At 48.0% G+C, this 18,489-nt stretch overlaps 1 protein-coding gene across 13 annotated transcripts in view; it reads left to right on the plus strand.

Annotated features, from left to right (window-relative positions):
* Positions 1-18,489, plus strand: part of AAK1 (AP2 associated kinase 1) — a 72,100-nt gene that overhangs the window by 16,448 nt on the left and 37,163 nt on the right. For all 13 annotated transcript variants that reach the window (XM_069035450.1, XM_069035454.1, XM_069035451.1 and 10 more), the window contains exons 3-6: positions 8,274-8,392; positions 10,416-10,524; positions 12,699-12,841; positions 17,918-18,039. In XM_069035450.1, the coding sequence (XP_068891551.1) occupies positions 8,274-8,392; positions 10,416-10,524; positions 12,699-12,841; positions 17,918-18,039 (493 nt within the window). The remainder of the gene's footprint in view (positions 1-8,273; positions 8,393-10,415; positions 10,525-12,698; positions 12,842-17,917; positions 18,040-18,489) is intronic.

An 18,489-nucleotide genomic window follows, 5' to 3' on the forward strand; every position in this document is an offset into this window, starting at 1 on the left:
AGAGCTCTGCTGAGCTTGGCTGTTGTCTGAAATAATTACAGATTATTGTGTTGTTTAACTTTGGCCAAACTGTTTTCCTTGGCCTTTTTTCTTTGTGGTGACTCCAGTTTTTAAGTGACTCCAAAGCTGAGGTTTGCTGTAGCCATCTCTGTCTCTGGAAAAAACGCCCAAAACCATGGGTGCTTTAGGATCAAGAATCACATCATAGAATAGTTTGGATTGGAAGGAGTGAATATTGTATATACACAACTAGGGGGAATTTTTTTTTTTTTTCTAATGGGTGTATGTTGCTCCAGTTAGAGGAGTCAGAGGTGCAGGATGGCTTCCTCAGGACAGCAGCAGAGAGAAAATGATTCTGGTGTTGCCTGGTGATGATGTCCAGTGATGGGTAATGTGCCATGTCCGTGTGACAGCTGCTTGTGGCTGTGACTGGGGAGAAAAATACATTACTGTGTATTAGTAAAGCTTTGGGAATGGTGAGCTGGAAACACCCCATGCAAGGGAGTCACTATGATTTTCCTGTAACTGGATCGCAGCATCCTGACTGTGGGGGAAAAAAACCAAAACCTGAGTGAGCCTGCCCTTGTACTTAGGAAGGTAAGTGCTAAGGAAGTTCTTCTGGCTGGTGAGATAAGGCAAAATATGACATAATTCTTGATGGATAAGAATCAGTAAGTATTGGAATTGTGCAAATGCAGTGGCTTTGTGCCTGGTTCAGCAGAGCACTTAATTTTGAGTGCCTGCTGGTACAGCTAGAGCTTAAAATGCCTTGCTGGCTGTCTCTGGAGGCTGAATGTTCCCGGGGCAGTTTTGGGGACACCTGAACAGCACTTGGCTTCTCCTCAGCTGCCGTGCTGGAGCACAGTGGGCTGTCTGCATGCAGAGCATTGAGGGGGATGAGATGGAGCTAAAATACAGCAAGATGGGAACAATTCAGTGGAAAACCACATCTTGTTTGTCCATCTCAGAAAAGAATTTCACCCCTGAGGAATAAAGTTTTTAGTGGCATTCACAATGTTTATCAGGAGCTATGGTAATTCCAGGTATTGTTAATTTGTTTGTGGAAGGGTGATGGAGAAAATCCAAAATGAAACTGTGGATTTTTATTTATTTTTGAAAGTGGAAGTTGGTGACCTGGCAGTTTCAAGCCTGATGATTTGACTGCCTTAACTGAAGAGAGGAGCGATTCCTCCTCAAACCCAACATAGCCTCGGAAAAAAAAAATGAGGGATGTGATTGGAGGAAAACCTTGACAGTGTTTGCAGAGGGAAAACACATCCATGGAGATGTTTTTGTAGCTGCTCTTGCAGAGCTCAGATGTGCAGCTGGGAGGTCATGGAGCCGTGTGTCTCCTTTGCTCCCGGACAAGCAGCGCTCGCGTCTCTGTGAGGAACATTCAGCAGGATTTTAGGAGGAGGTTCTGCCTAACTGTGTTTGGATGAGGCTGTTACTCTTTTGTCAGTGTTCCTGCTATCTCTGGCAGAGGCTGTTGCATCAGTATAGCTGAGTAGCACAGGAATGCAGTGTGTTTTGGGAGCACTGATGGTTCGTGGAAGGGCCTTTGGTCCTGCAGATCCCATGAAATCCAGCCTGCTTTTCTGTGTGTGCACAGGGCAGAGTCCAGCCCCACTCCTGGACTATGATTAACTCTGGTGAAGTGGTCTGTTGAGTTGGGGCTTCAAACACTGTCTGGGCTGCAAGTGAACTTGCTTTATTTTGGCCTGGCATGGACAAAACATGGGGGGATTCTTGGGCTGTCCTGTGCAGGGCCAGGGGTTGGACTAGGCTGATCCTTGTAGGTCCCTTCCAATTTAGGATATGCTAGGATTCTATGAAAACAGGCTTTTCCTGGGGGCCTCTTGTTTGGCAGGCACAGCACCTGCCTGTGGATGTGCCTTGTTTTCCTCTCTGCTGTTCCAGGTTACCTGTGAGTGGGAAGATCTGGAGCAGGGCTGAGGAGGTGATGGTGTGTGATGGTACAGGTGTGGTGCTGGTAGGAAGGGGGTTCTCAGGACAAGCCATTTCGGGTGGTTTCCCTGCTACCCCCCAGTGGTGCCATCCCAGAAGGACCAGGTGGGTCTGTGAAGGGTGAGGGGGAGTGTCCGGAGCGCGGCTCAGCACCTGATGAGCTCGGCTGATTTATGTGGCCCTGGTGAAAAGCAGCCCTGGAGGTGCTTGTCACCAGAGGGTGATGGAAGGAGCCTGTGTCTCTGTGGTTCTTCCTGATCATTACATCAGTTGGTGCAAATTCCATGCAGTAACAGTGCTGTGCTTGGTTGCAGGTTGGCATTGCTGCCTGCCTGGGACTTGCTGGCTGCAAGAGGATTCCAGGCTTGCAATCCACGTGAATCCCTTAAACTCAGCACAGCGCTATCTCCTTACCTTGGAGGAGCTGAGAGGGATCACGTGCAGCTCTGTGCAGCTGCTCTTACCTAGTTTAGAAGTGCTTGCCTGGCTGTGAGGAGTTCTGCATCCTGCTGAAATTACAGAAGGGCTGAAAACATAACTACCAGAGCTGGCAGCTGGCCAGCGCCCTGACACAAACCTGCATGGAAAATTGCTTTGGCATCTATATTGACTGGAGATAATTGGAACTTCCCAGTATTTTTTCAGCTTATCCTAAAACCTTTTAGCAAGTACAACAGTCAGGCAGCAGTGTGTAGCACGATAACCATGTTTCCATGCTGTTGAGTCAGGCCTAAAGTGCCAAAGAGACACAAAAAAAGTTTCCCCAGAGAAACCGCTGTAGCTGGTGGAAGCTCTAAGCTGACAGTGGTCCCAGTGCTGGCTGTGTGCTGCCTGCTCAGCAGTGTTAATATGTCTTAAGGCTGAACACAGAAATAACTTCTCATGTTTTAGAATGGGAATGCTTTTTTAGCTTTTGCTGGCTGGCATGGGAAGAGAGTTGACTTTCCTTCAGAACCTTAAACCACAGGCACATGTGTAGGGGAAAACTGTCCTCTGAGGTGACTCTCAGGCTTAGCTCTTGCTTTTGTCGCTTCTGGCGCTTGCAAGTCTCTGGATTTGTTTATTTTGTTGCAGCTGAAGCCAGCACTGGTCTCGTGCCTTTTGCTTTCTACACGTGTACTGGAAAAGAGGCTTTACCAGCAAAGGTATGGGGATGTTCCTGGTGCCTGGAATACTTTGCCTCTAAGCTGTGCCTGTGTGTGACCCATCCTCCTGGCCACGTGTAGCACAGGCTCCTGAGCTGACCTTAGCTGCTGGGAGCTGCACAGATCCTGGGATGATCATCTTTTACATTGGAGCTGGCAGTGCCTGGCTGTTGTCTTGCTGTTCTCTGAGAATAGAAGTAAATGGTCCTGTAATGTGCATCTGGCAGGGCTTCGTCATAATTGCTTGTAAATTTGTCTTTGATCTGTTTCCTTTCAACTTTACCCAGATTTAGCCAAGTTGGGGGCTGGACTGGAATAATGAGGGAGAAATTGGTTGTGGTCTGGAGCTCTGGAAGCTGAGAGCCCTTGAGGCTGAGGAGGTGGTGGTGGTGTAGATGTGCAGTGGGCAGGGAGGAAGAGTTAACCAGCTGTCAGCAGTTAAAAGATAAGGTAAGGGTATGAGGCTGACTGTGAAAAACAGAGTTCAGATAGGTGGCTTGTCTGGGCAAAGCCTGTCTGTGGAGTGGGCAGTGGCCAGGCAGGGCTGCAGCCATCGTCACCCTGCAACCCATGGGAGACACACACCAGCTTCTGGGAACGGCCCCATTTCTGCTGGAAATGCTGTGTGCTGGGTGAAGGGGAGCTCTTAAATCCATCAGAAGGTCTTGGTTAAGCAGTGCTGGCTGCAGTCCAGGTGCTGGGTAGCTCGGTCCCTCCCTGGGCTGTTGTGGGCTGGCTGGTGCTGCCAAGGGACACTCTCAGCCATCTGGTGGGTCCTGCTGCCCCTCTGCTGTCACACCTGAGCTGTGTTTGCTGGCTGCTCTACAAACAGTGCTGCTTCTGAGGGGCCTGAGGAGCACGGGTCCTTCTGAACTGCTTTGTGGTGTGAATTTGATGGCTACAGTTGCCAGTAAAAAGGTTTCAAGTACTTCAAATGCTTCGAGTGTATTGGCCAATAACCTGTGTGTGCACCTGCCCCCCAGCCTTACGATGCTGCGCCTTTTCTGCAATGCGACAGTTTGTGGCCATTTTCTTTATCTTTGTGCAGTTCATGAGCAGTCAGTAATAAACATTTTGGGCATCTGGGAGGTGAAGGATGGGCCAAAGCTCCCAGATTCGTCTCTTGTGCGCAGGAACTTGACAGGAAATCTCCCCAGCTCTGGGTACGGAGTGCCAGGCATCCCTGCCACTATCTATCTACCGATCTATAGGCGTATATATAAAAATAAATAAATATAAATAACACATACAAATTAAAATATCTATCTAATTTATTTTGATTTTTATACATATATAGAAGTGTCTAACAGAGGTTGTGGCACAAGAAGCCCATAAGCAGATGTGCCTACAGCTCTAACCTTGGCCTGGGAGGACCTGCAGCCCCAACCCTCCTGGAAGGAGCAGGATTTCTGCTGTAGCTCCAGTTTGCTCCAGCCTGTGGATGTCCCCAAGCCCCATTCCTGCAAATTTGTGTGAAAGTCGAGGGCCTGATTTCTCTGCCCTGTCAGTGCTTCCTTTGGAGGCCAGGTTGGAGGGGAAGGTTTTTAGTCATCTTAAAACTGACCTGTGTGTCCTGCTGATGGACTTGAATCTTACAGAGGGCTCTAGACATACAAAGAGTGAGGCAAGAAGCTGCTGTCCTTTGTGCTTCTTCCCTTTCCCTTCTCTTCCTGCTGTTTTCCTGTTTGCAGTCCCATTCTCTGTGCCAGATTAGGAGTACTAAAGCCAATTAGCAGCGGAAGGTGTAATAAATGCAGATAAATTCAAATTCAGGTGGTATTTTTCACACCTTCTGATTTAAATGTGAAGTGGGCAGTTAGAAGTTCTTGGTTGTGTTGTGCCTTTCTGGACTAAATCCTGGGTACAGTCAAAGCCTGGGAAGGAATGCTGTGGTCTGCTTTGATTGCAGCAGTTGGACCAGATGACATAGGAGCTGTATAGAAAGCAAAACTCTCAGATGGGTGTGGGTCATCAAATTTTGCTTCTCTGATGGCACAGTCACTTCCTCTAGATTGCTGTGTAAAAGTTGCTGTGTTTTCCCCGATGGAATCAATCCTCATTTTCTCCGGAGGGAGCTGTGCTGTTTTTACATGTAGCAAAGTTGTCGTGCTTTAATCTGCAGTCAGTGGGAGCTTAATAATAAAGTAACCCCATTGGTGGATTTATTTGCAGACAAAATAAATTCAACAGTTTTGCACATCTTCTTTATGTGAGGTGTTTTCAGCTGAAGTTGCAGGAGTCAAAGGTGAGGGAGAAAAGGACACGAGGCGTAATTTTACTGTGGCTTCTGTAAGTGCAGATGTCGCAGGTTCCTCTTCCTTGGATGTGGCTTCACCTGATGTATTTTTGTCTCACTGCTGCATTTGGAAGATGCTCCGGGCCACAAGTCTGTGTTGACGTTTGAGTCCTGTATCAAAACCCATTAGCTCAATTTCTATTATTATTTTTTAATATTATGAACGTCTCTTTCCTCTGAGCTCTCGGGATGCTTTATCTGTGTTCTCCCTTGCACAGACTGTAGTTTTCTGTGCCAGTTGGCTTGTGCATGATGTGCATATTCTAACGAGGGTGCTCTGGAGGTGACTTTGTTAATTAGCCCAGGATCCTGGTGGAGGGAAGGGACCTGTGCTAATGAGGCATTAGCAGTTGGTCTGAAGAGGCTCCAGTCCCACTCAGCTGAAGCAAAGATTTGGGAGGAGGTTCTTGAGGGTTAGTGGAGCTGCTTTTTTTAAAAAAAAAAAGTTTAATTGATCTATTTTGCTGCTCAGCTCGTGTTTCTTTCTGCTGAGCACAGCACTGTAAACAGAGATCCCATATCCTGCTGGCCTGGCCAGAGCTGGGAAAGGGAACTGAGCCCCTGGAGTGGAGCGGGGGCTTCTTGTGGGTGACTGCTCATTCTGGGGGGAGGAAGGGATACCCAAATGTTCTGTGATTACCAAAAAGTTTTGAGGATGGCTGAAACTGTAATAAACTTTGAAAAACCAACTCTTTGGGGTTTTGTTTGGTTTCTGTTTTTTTTCTTGTTTAATGTTTTCTCTGGTATTTTTCTGAGATCCATGGAAGTATTGTACATAAATTAAAAAGAAGTCCAAGGCTGATCTCTCCAATAATTCTGAAAAACATAGACTGTTAGGAAGGTAGGGTTTGGGGAAATTGTGTTGGTTATGGTCCCTTATTTCTTCCTGGCTCCATTGTGGGTTATAAGAGGGGGAAGAAAAATCAGTGCAGCGCTGTGTTCCTCTTTTCCACAGCCATCCTTTGGGCTAAAGATTCACAGCGGGATGTGCGGATTTGTTCTCCAAAAACAAGACAAATGTGGCTGGGGAGAACAATAAGGCTACTGCTGTGGGTTCAGAAACTCTTAAAAATGACTTGTAATTTGAGATCCTCAACTTGAAGCAGCTTCGGGGAGAGAGTCAGGGTTATTTTTGGGTCTGAATCGAGCACTGTGCACGGAGGCTCCTCCAGAGCTGCGAGGGGGTTCGAGCAGCTGTGATGTGCTGCATCCCAGGGCCATGTCCCAGTTTTCTGAATTTGAATGTCCATTTTGCAGCCTGCGTATAGCTTTCAAGACCTTTATTGAAGTCTTCATGCTTTTTTTGGGAAGGGGGGAGGAGTGGGTGTTTTTTTGTTTGTTTTGCTGCTTCTTTCTGTTGCATCTTTCTGCTGCATCTCTGGGGCTGCTTCTAAAAGTCAGTGGGGCTTCCTTGAAAACCCTGCTCTAGTTCCTGTGGTGAACTGTGCTGGGTAGAACTGAGGGTTTGCCTGCTGAGAGAGGTTCCTGCCAAGCACTTCCCGTGCTGGCAGGTGTGTTACCTGCATGTGTAACTCCTGTGTCGGTGTGGAAGAGGGGCTGTTATGTCGTAAAAGCCATTGATAAGAAACAGGGAGAGTTGTATGTTAAACACAGCAGTGTTGTCTGGTTCTTTGCTCTTTTTCATTCTTTTCTTGTCATATGCCACCTATTTTAACCATAAATTTTACCCAAGTGTGGCTTTGTTTGTCACTTGTCATGTGATGGGGGCAACCCGTGCAAGAGCTGGGTAACCACGAGGCACAAACGTGTCCAGTGGAGCTGTGTGTGGCGGTGATCTGGTGGTCTCTGGCAGCCTGTGAAGAATGGGATTCCCTAAAGGGCTCAGACTTGGAAAAGGAGAATTCTTTGGGATGTGACTTGACTTCTGTGGTGTGTAACTGCTGCTCTCCTTGTAGTGGGACTTCTGAAGACACGTAACTCACTTGTGAGCTGAGCCTTTATGAGTCCTTGAACATAAAAGAAATATTTGGTGCAGTGTAAGGTGCCAGAGAACAGATGAGGTGCTGTTGGGTTGTGGCATCAGCAGCGTCATTGTGCCTCCCTTTTTACCAGTGTGCAGCACTTCTGGCTACTTGGATCTGTGCCACTCGGCCCAAATTCATTCTGATCTCTGGAGCCAGGTGTGAAGCTTTTGATGCCTCTATCCCTCCATCCTCCATCAGCTTCCTATTTCTGCCAGGACTACAAATGTAAACCTTTGTATTTGGATGGAGAGCTGACAGAGATGAAAGGCTTTCATCTGAAACAAGTAATTTATCCTGGGAGTCCTGACTTTACTAATAGCAATGACCACAGAATTGTGGGTTTTTCCCTTATTCTTCTGTCCTGATTTTAAAGCATTAACATCAAACCGCATCTGGGAGATGTTTCTTCTGCTTCTTGCACAAATCAGCTTTGTAATGTAGCTTAGATGCTTCAAAGTTGCAGAGCCTTTTAAGTTTAGGCCTTTGGTGGTTCAGTGGTGGTGTGTAGCTCTGATTTCTGTCCAAGGCAGCATTGCTGTCCTTCAGCTTTCTTCTTCATAATGGGAATTAACGGAGCAATGAGGGACTGTCTGGCAGGACCAGGGACTGGTGTAATTGCTTGTTTTATGGAGATGTTAAGTGTTAACTTCATTGCCATTAGTTGAAGATTACCCCCTTGGATCCTTTTTAGTTCCTAGAGATCCAGGCAGAGCTGGAAGCTCTGGACACGAGCACAGGAAGGAGCATTCCCACCGTGGAGTGGTGGGAGCTGCTCAGTGCCCTCCCTCTTCCTGCTGTGCTCCCCTGGCAGGGACAGGGTTGGGAGCAAAGAGCAAGAGATTTCTTGTTAATGAACAGGTGCTTTTGTGTCTTCCATAGGTGGCTTTGCAATCGTGTTCCTGGTGAGGACAAGCAATGGGGTGAAGTGTGCCCTGAAGAGGATGTACGTCAATAACGAGTACGACCTGCAGGTCTGCAAGAGAGAGATCCAGATCATGGTGAGTGACTGCTCTGTGCTGGGGCCCCTGGAAGACTGGAATGCAGTGGGGTGGGAGCCTGGTCACCTTCTGCTTGTGAACTCTGGCATCAGGTCACAAACTGTGCATTTTCCTAGCAAAAATGGCTTTTGTGTGGAAAGACCTGACCCCTGGAGTTGTGAAAATCTAGTACTAAACTGTTTCAAAAATAAATAGTTCCAGTGGACAGGGAAAACCTGGTACCTGAAAAAAGCCCAGGGAATTTCAGGAAAATGAGGGGTTTAATGAGCAAAGGAAGGGCTGAAGGGATGAGCATGGCTGGAGGTGTTAGAATTGAGAGTCTATCAATTTTCAGTTGAGAGCCCAAGTCTTCACCCTTTTAAACTTGATCAGAAGAGGCTGATGATTCTGATATCTCTGAACTGAAATCAGTGCATGTATGGCACACCTCCATCCTGAGATAAATCTATATCACAACATCTTCTAATCCTTTGGGTTGGGATGAAGGTTATCTCTGCATCAGTGAGGTTGGTAGATTAAAACAGTATTTGTGGGGTAGTGGCTGCCAGGGCTTTTGAAATGTAAAGTATTTGTAATAAGCTCTGGGATGTTTCTCTAGATTATTGGGCACAAGGATTTATATGATGGGATAGCTATTTTTAATAGCTGTTTTAAACTTAGCTTCTGTAAACAAAGACAAAATGGAGATGATCCAAATAGATTTGCCTAATCCTGTTTGCAGCATGGTAAACATGGGAGGTGCCACTTTTGAAGTTGTATTCCAAGATACTGATGAGCATTTAGAGCCGCTGCCAGGTGGGGAAGGAAATATAAAATCCTCATTTTGTGAATTCACCGTACGAGGTACAGGTTTGGGGTAGATGATCTTCATATCAGAAACTCCTACCTGTAGCAATGCTGGGTGTAATTTTTGAAGTAGCTTTTAATTAGATTAATACCTTTAAAGTGAACTGCAGTAGTTTGTGATAGTGCAAGGAATCTTTGGGCTTGGTTTGGCATCCCTGTGGCTATGTGGGAAAAGGTGCGATTAGATCTCACATCAAAGGTTTAGCTGTGCTCACAAAGCTTGTTTACTTGGGTTTCACTTGCTGCTTTCTCTTGTCTTCACGGCTTTGGAAAGTGAGGGTGAGGAGGGTCCTTCTCACCTGGCAGGGCTGCTTGCTCCTGGGCTGGATCTTATCCCAGGCACTTGTCTGTGTCCTGAAGAACCAGTGCATCCCTAAAAGGAAATGTTTACTTCTTTCCCAGCCTTTCTGCAAGAAGGAATTATTTTACACTTAACTGCAGTTTTTGCAGCCCCACGGTGTTACAGCAGAACCTTGGTTTCCTTTACTGGTGAAGCCGAGCATCAGCATCAGACTGGGCTGGCTGTCACAGCTGGGAGCGTGTGTGAAGCTGGCAGTCCCAAAGAAGCAATTTTTCCCTGCAGTTTAGCATGTGTCTCCATGGCAGGGGCTCGGAACTTGATCTCTAAGGTCCCTTCCAAGCCAAGCTAGTCTGTGATTCTGTGATAAGTTGTTGATGTGAGAACTTGGGCTTTAATCTGTTGAGTTACTTAAAACAAAGCACTTCTAAAAGCAAGGTTAAAGTTTATTTTGTTGTTTTAGTGAGTTTTTTTGAGCATGTGAAGATTTGAGATACATTTTGTCAGCAGAAGAGTTGGAAGGAGATGAGACAAGTGAGGCCAACAAGTCCTGCATGGCCACCACCACCATCTGCCCTGTTCTCCCCTCGTGTAGCTCCCAGCAGCTCCTGGGGCCTGGCCTGGGCCACCTCAGGGAATGTGCCAAAATCTGGACCAGTCCTGAGCAAGTTAAGTTAGTTCATCAGGTTGGCTGTTCCTCTGCTGTTTGTCTCAGATCCTTCTGGAAGGAAAACAGGTAGGGACAGACCTGAGGTTTGCTCAGGCTCTGCAGGACGATTAATCCCAAGTGACAGAAGCTTGTGCGGTGTGGAGGAGCCAGATGAAAACGCTGCTCGCTCTACGTGGCTGGTCCATGGTGTGAATTTGTCTGTCTTGCAGCGGGATCTGTCTGGCCACAAGAACATTGTGGGGTACATTGACTCCAGTATCAACTCCGTCAGCAGCGGGGACGTGTGGGAAGTGCTGATCCTCATGGACTTCTGCCGGGGTGAGTGGGGGCCTGGCGTGTTGGTCATGGGTGGGTTTGTCCGTCTGTACTTACAGGGAACTTGCACATCATCTTCCTTTCGAAAGAAGAGCTGTTCCTAAGCTGCCAGGAAGCTGTTCTGAGCTAAGCAAAGCCAGGACTGGGGGTGGAGAATGACCCGTGAGGCTGTGTTGACTCTGCTAATGGGATCGGTACCATCTTTGCTGCTGCCCAGGATGGTTCTGGATCCCCTCTGTTGTGAAGGAGGACCCTTAGATACATCTTGCTGTTTGTAGAATGGTCCACACAAGAAGTGGCTCCTCTAAAACTGCCAGGAATGTAATTTTTCTTCACTTTAGTCTCATTGCAAGCTTTGATCCACAGCCTGGCTTAGGATTGTTCTGGAAGAAGCATGAAATGGATAATGGGAAGCCAAGAAGCATTCCTCTTACCTCTGACCTTTTTGCTTGGCTGTCTGTAGCCAGACAGGCTCTTCAAGCTGTCCCAAAGCTTTGATCTTTGTGGCTGGGATGTGGCGTTTGGAACATGACGCATGTGCTGGGCTCAAATGCCTCTTGCAGGAAGAGTGTTCAGCAAAAGTAATGTTTTGGCCAGGTGACTTCAGGAGCCTGTGGCTGGTTAGGATGGTGGCAGCCGATGGAAATCGGTATTTTTGGGCCTGTCTGGCTTTGGGGTCAAATGTAGCAAGGACATGTAGATGTGTGTAAGTGTGCCCAGGTTTCTGCTCTGCCGTGTCCTCTTTGCTGCTTTGCCTTGATGCAGGAATCTTGACTGCCTTGCACTGGGTTTGTTTGCTGGTGAAAGGAAGAACTCTGTGTGTAGTTTTGCTGAAGGAATCACTTCATAAGCTCTCTTTAAGCTTAAACCTAAACATGACAAGACCTGTTGTAAGCACTAGGCCTGGCAGTGCTGCTGTGTCCCTGCTCAGCTCCATGTGCAGAGCCCGCTGTGGAGGGAGGTACAAACCTGAGTTGTTCACATGCCCCCCCCCCAGCTGCAGTACCCAGATTTTGGGCCAATGAAGTAAAATCCATCTTTCTAAGGCGTTTTCCTTCCATCAGAAAGGAGGAGAGCTGCAGGGTGGCATTTCTCACGTGGCTCTCGCCAGATGCTGTGCTGAGCACACGCCGGCCGCTGTCTGCAGCATTCCCACTGCAATGGTTGTTACACGCTGATTTTCCCTTGTTACTTTCCTTTTGTGGCCAACAGTTTCCAAACCAAATCAGTGTCTTTGTGTGCAGAACTGCATTCATTTTGAGTGTAAAATGTTCACAGCTGTAGTATTCATTAAACTGAGCTTTTCTTTCCTACCATGAGCGTTTTCCAGCACTTGTGATGTGGAATGATACAGTACTGCTTCGCCAGAGCTTCAGAAAGGAGTTTTTCTCTGTCTGTCTAGGGTGTTTAGAGGAGAAAAGAACCTCTGGATTGTTTTGGAAAGGCCTTGACAGCAACAAAACCCCAAAGCTGAGACAAATTCAGGGCTCGTTCATGAAAACTTGCTTTTGTTTTTGCAGAGTTTCCCTTGTTACAGATGGATTTTGAATTTCTTTGCCAGTCAACAGCTTTAGCCAAGCCACTTCATGTGTGGGTTTTCTGAGTGTCTCCCTTCCTCCCTCCTCTTGCTTACATGTGGCAGACTAATCTGTGGACTGTGGGTGCCCCAAATTCAGCCTTTTCTGTCTGACTAGAGGAATAATAAGTCCTATTTGGAAGAAAAAAACCAGAAAATTACATGGCTTAGTTAGAATGACTTGAGTGCTGACACAGCCAGGGCAAGGTGGGCTGTGGGAGCTGGTGTGAAGGTTTGCTCAGAGCCCGGGTGAGCTGTAACACCTGCCCACAGATTCTGCAAACCCCTGGGATGCAGGGGAACGAAACAAGCTGAGTGAGCACATCGCAAACAGCCTCCTGGGAAGGTTTGTTGTGAATTTATTTTGAACTCTTTGTGCACTGACTGTGGAGCCCCAGTTTGAGGAGCAGCCCAGGACCAGGGATGGTGGGGGGACTGGGTTTGGGGAGGCCAGAGCTTATTGTGTGTGTGCTGGGATTTGGGATGGACAGAGCTCACTCTGTGTGTGCTGGGATTTGGGATGGCCAGAGCTCACTCTGTGTGTGCTGGGATTTGGGATGGCCAGAGCTCACTGTCCCTGCTGTGCTTCTGTCCCTGCCAGGGGGGCAGGTGGTGAACCTGATGAACCAGCGCCTGCAGACCGGCTTCACCGAGAGCGAGGTCCTGCAGATCTTCTGCGACACCTGCGAGGCCGTGGCCAGGCTGCACCAGTGCAAGACTCCCATCATCCACAGGGATCTGAAGGTGAGCTCTGGCTCCAGGGGTGCAGCAGTGAGGCTGCATCCTCCTCGCCGTGTCTGCCAGCTGCCCACGCCCCAGTGCTGTGCTTCTCTTGCTAGTAATGAGGGAAAGTGGGCATAAACACACCTCTCTGCTGGAAGATAAAAAAAGAAATGAGCCTCTCAGTGCTGCTTACCATATGTTTGCCATCTATAGATCTACTTAAACACAAATGTTTGTGAATAATTCTGGCTTGCACACGTGCCAGAATGTACCTGATGAATTATTCACAGTGACCTGAAGCACTGCTTATTGAAGGTAGCTCACAAAAAGTGTGCTGTGACTTTGTTTCCTGGACCCAAATTAAAAAGAGCCCTCGAGGAGTGTTGGCCTTGGGGCCGGAATCCTTAGGAGCTTTTGGAAGTGGCCTCTGGAGCTCTGACCATGAAAGTGTGTTGTAAAACTCTGTGTGCTTAGTTGGGAATAGAGCTGGGCCAGCAGGGACAGCTTGGGAAAAATCCCACGTCTGTAATCAAGCAAACAAAAAGATGTTCCCTTTGCTCTCAACGAGCTCGTAAAGTGCCGGAATGAAACATTCAGCCAAGAAGGAGGCTGCTGTGTGCATTTGAAATTCAGATGTGCTTTGTGGGGCAGGTTCTATTTTCAGAGCCCTCACAGATGTTTGTTTGTGCCACTGGCCATTGTTTTACAGGGACTGAAGATGCCACGTGTACCAAGGAGAGCAAGGTAGAGCAGGGGAAAAAATCCTCAGGGTTTGGTGTGCTCTGGCATGTTTGAAATGACAGTGTTGCCACTGCGCAGTTGGTTTGGATACAGAAACAACTCCGGTGTCTCTTTCTGGGGGAAATGGGTGATCTCCTACCAGTCTGAGTCCTGGATTTAAAGCTGTGAAGTCTGTGGGCAGTTTGCAGGAGTTTGTAAAAGTCAGGAAAACTGGGGTGAGAGGATGAGGAACAGGAACCTCCCCAGCTGACATTAACCCCTGCCCTTACCTTTTTGATGAATCCCTGGGGGGTTTGATAAAGAATGAACTCAGTGTGTTGCAGGGGAATAAATCTGGGACATCTGTGCTGGATTAGTGAGTTGATCTGGAGTGTTACTTTCTGCCCTGGGTTGCAGCTGAAATGGGCTGTTGGGGCTGGTGTCCAGCCCACTGTTGCCTGCTCAGGTCAGGGGAGGTTTTGCAAGGCCTGACTCTTGGTAAGCTGTGCCCAGAGTCAGAGTTGGCTCTTTGGAGAAGTTGGAGAAGTTTTCTGCTTGAGTAGTGTATTGTTTCTGTCATGGTGACCTCTGGGGGTCTAAGTACTAACACAGAATTAATATTTATATATATTTTGACTTTGTGTTAAAATGTAATATTGTCAAGGGGGAGTTGCAAAGCCAGGAGAGATGAAGGGCCAGAGAAGTTTTGTACAAGTTCTGGGTGTGAGAAGGGACACGTGTAGGTGTTATCTTTGGGTGACTATAACCCTGCTGAAGAGGGGGCAGATGTTGACTTTGCAGGCAGCTGCCTGGGGCTTGGAGGCCTTTTTTGCCTTCCAGCTCTTTGATGTTGCTCTGATGCTGGAGGTTCCTGCCCGGAGAGCTCTGCCAGCAGAAGGGAGGCTGTGAATGAGCTTTCAGCCCTTTCAGACAAGTGCAGCTGGAGAGGAGTTTCAGTGGCCTCTGGCTCTGATTTTGAATTAACCCAAAGGCTTTGCCTGAAGCAGAGCAGCCTCCTGTTGGCACAGTCCCCAGCTGGTGGGAAGTGACCAGCAGCTGGGGACAGCAGCACCTTTACCCAGCGTGTCTGTAGGCAGAAGGGGACGTGGCACTGCGAGTAAGGACCACAAACCGATCCTGTGTCACCCCTGGGTGTGTTCAGGTGTCCCCTCCTGGGCTGGTGGTTGATTCAGGTGCTGTGTCACTGCCTGCTGTGCAGTACAGGCTGTGATGTTTAGTTTTGTGTGCTTTGGTTGCCACAAACCAGGTGTATATTGATGCTGCTTTTTCCTAAAAACGAGGAAGGCCCTCATGCTCTGCCTCTGCCTCAGCCTGGACCCTGTGAGGCAGAGTCAGCCTGCTGGCCGTAGGTCTGCTTTGAGTGGTTACCTGTGCTTGTTCTTGCACGTATTTTCCTCACCCTCAGGGTTCAAAGGCCATTGCTGCTGCAGGGCAGTCCCTGGGAAGTTTATTTTTTTGCTCCTCTCTGAAGAAGAACAATTCCTATATCTTTGGGCTGGGCCTTTTCACAGCAGAGAACAAATGGCCAAACCTTATGGCAGTCTGTTATCATGTGGTTAGGAAGTCTCTGCTGCTAAGTTGGGATCTATATAAGGACTAAACCTGTCAGACCCCAGAGGAGCAGGCTTTAGGGAGGGAAAAATCTGCCTAGGGCTGACGATAACATTTACACAACTACCCCACACCTGGTGGCAGTTGTTTGCATGGTTTGTTTCATGTTGAACCTTGTCTTTCCAGTCTCACATCCCATAGCTTGTGTTGTTCAAAGCACCGTCTTAGGACCAGCTTTGATTTCTGCAGGGAGAGGTCTCCCATTTCTGTGCGTGGTGCTTCTGCTGGTCTGAACCCACCTGGTTGCAGGAGCAGGTGACTGGATGGCAGACGAGGATGATTTTTTCTGTAGCAGACACACAGCAGGACACACCCAAAAACTGTGTCAGTCAACCCAGAGGATGCTGTTGATCCAAACCTCTTCCTTCCTTTCCCTACTTTCTGCATTGCCCAGGAAGTTGTCCTCTCAGGATGAGGATGTAGTTTCTCCTGCTTTTATTCCAGCAGGAGCCCTCACAGTGTAGCCCTGCTGTGGTCAGACAGTCCCACTGTGCTGTTGTCATCTCACTGCCTTCCATCGCTCTTTGCAATGCCAAGTCTTGCCCTGACGTCACCAACGAGCCTTTGCCTGGAATTTGTTAGGAGGGATCTGTCGAGTGTGATGTGTAAAATTGTTCAGTCCCCTTGCTCATGGTACACCCTCGTGCTGGCCATGGCAGGAGTGTGCCTGTGCCAAAATCAGTCAGCGCCGCGTGGATCTCACTCTGTGCCATCAAACGCTGCATCGGCTTTCAGAGGTGAACAGCGAGCGGTGCCAGGGGAGAAAGGGAAGTGGAAACATCTCTGAAGAGACCTGGCAGTGCTGCAAAGCAGCCAGGAAGTGTGCCCTGGTCACACATCCCTCCCAGATCACTGCCTGAGCTCAGGAACACTGGTCTTGAAGCCGTTGCTCTCAGGAGAGGGTCACAGGTATTGAATCCGTCAGCTAAAGAAAACCTCTGTCCTCATCCCTGCCCAGCACAGTGGTTTTTATTACTCTGCAGTGGTTTTTATTACTTTGGTTCTGCTCTAGCAAAGCAGCATTTATTTTGGAAAGACTGAAGCTAACTACACTCCTTAACCAGCAAAACTTCAGACAACTCATCATCTCCTTTAAAGTCTTTTGTTTGGGGTCTAAATCTGACTGTGCTGGGTGTGTCAAAGGCTGCAGCCAGAGTTACCAGTGCTCAGCCGTGCTGGAAGCTGGAGTGCAGCTTTCTGAGTGTTTGACCAGAAGAAGACACCTCCATACTTCTTTTAAAGACACTTTTCTCTGGCCTGGCAGTGGGTAGCAGTAATTCTTTTGCTGTTTATTTTTTCCTTCTCCTGGCATTTGCTGCTCAAACCTGGTTGTTGGATAGTCCCGTGCTGATGTTTAACAAACCTTACAGGGTGTTTCAGTGAAAAATCACCTCAGACTTCTCAGCCAGATAACGTGGGAGGACTCTTGGGGAAATGCTGGAGGAGTATTTGCAGGGAGCAGGGAATAACACTGCCAGTGTTGATCTGCTGGGGAAGAACATCTGTGTGCAGTGCTTTATTCAAAGCAGATGGATGGCAGAGGGGGAAGGGGGGGTGTTTAACCCTTGGTTTCAAGCCAACATTCTCCCCCTCAGCTGCTCTAATTCGGCTGCATTTTCTAGTGCTTAAAATGCTGACTCCTTCTTTTTCTTTCCTTCTTGTAAAGACCATCCTCGATGGGGAGCTCTGCTTCCAAAGGGTTCTGTTAGCAAACACTTATGTGCTGATTTTTTTTATTTTGAACTGTATGAGCAGTATGTTTGATCTCGTTGTTGCATCTGAGCGTTTGACACTGATTGAAGATAAAGACATGAAGAATTGTGTGTTCCCTCGAGAGGACATGCTGTTAATGCTGCTGCACAGATGAGGAGTTGGAACAAGGGATGCTCTGCCAAAGCAAAGATCTGAACACAGGGTTTTACACTTTTTAAGTCAGTGTTGAAACAGGCAATTTTCTTAGGTGGGTGCAAGGTAGATTTTTTGTTAATGCACAGTTGTGACTATTGAGGAGAAGGTTTCTGCTGCTTCTCTTTGTTTCAGCTGTCCCAGGTGTTTGTTTCAGCATTTGTTTCTGTTGCCCGATTCAAGGTACCAAATAATGTTTGAAAGAAAGGGGTCTTCTCAGCAGTCTGGGGGAGCCTCTGCTGCTACAGCCCCTGTTTAGGGACTGCAGACTCTGCAAACAAGCAAATAAGAGTGAGCATGAGCTGAGGTTTGTTTTGAATGAGACCCTCAGGGACAGGTAAAATGCAGGCAAAGACCTGGAGATGTGTTTTAATTTCCTAAAGTATGGAAGTGTGTGTGTTGTTTGCCTCCCCTCTGCCCCACAGACAGTGAGGAGTTACAGCCCTTTGTAAAGGTGGGACAGCTTGGATTTCCTGTCCCCAGTTCAGATGCCAGACCAGGGGCACAGTAGCTCAGGAAGGTTGAGCTCCAAAGGCACTGGGACACAGTTCTTGTCCTGAAGTCTTACAGAAGGCAAAGAAATGTGCTTGCAGGAGGAGAAGGGAGGGGTGACAAGATGGAAGGCAGTGTTACAACTGTGCTTCCATGATTTGACTTCTATTTTAGGAGATGTGACAGAGTTTTGATGCCTGTTTTCTTTGCTGTCACATTAGGCTTTAGTGTCAGATGTGTCTGATATGTCTTCAGGCACTTAAAACCTTGACTCATCTGAAAAAAAAAACCAAACCCTGAATATTTTTCTTGTCTGAGTGGTTCTGTGTCTGTCTGTGATGCTCCCAGGTTGAAAACATCCTGCTGCATGACCGTGGCCACTATGTCCTGTGTGACTTTGGAAGTGCTACTAACAAATTCCAGAACCCTCAAACAGAAGGGGTGAATGCAGTCGAGGAGGAGATCAAGAAGTAAGTATGCTTTGCCTTTTCAACTCAGCTGCAGTTTGTATGTGAAGGGTAATTTTTCTTGTGCTGGGATTAATTTTGCTCAGCCTGTTGCAGCAGATTGGCTGTGCTGCATGGCAGTGTCTGCTGCAGGTGAATGAGTGCCCGGGGAAAGGTGAAACAATAAATTGAGCTTGATGTAATTGCTTTGGACCTGGAAGAGTGAGATTAATGCAGAGAAGCAGCCCCACCTCGGCGAGGCAGTGACCTGTTCTGTCCTGTGCAGGGTCGGGCTGTCTCTGTCCTTCATCTGTCTCGGCTTCTCCGAGCTCCAGACAGGGATGGCACAGTCCCATCCTCCCTGAGCTCCCGCTCCCCACAGATCCAGGCCCTGACTGGGGCTGATCCCCGCTCTGCATGGGGAGTGTCAGGTCCTGGAGGGGTTTAACCCAGCTCCTCCTCCTGCCCCAAGCA

This window comes from Aphelocoma coerulescens, chromosome 22, assembly GCF_041296385.1.
Source record: "Aphelocoma coerulescens isolate FSJ_1873_10779 chromosome 22, UR_Acoe_1.0, whole genome shotgun sequence".
Taxonomy (NCBI): domain Eukaryota; kingdom Metazoa; phylum Chordata; class Aves; order Passeriformes; family Corvidae; genus Aphelocoma; species Aphelocoma coerulescens.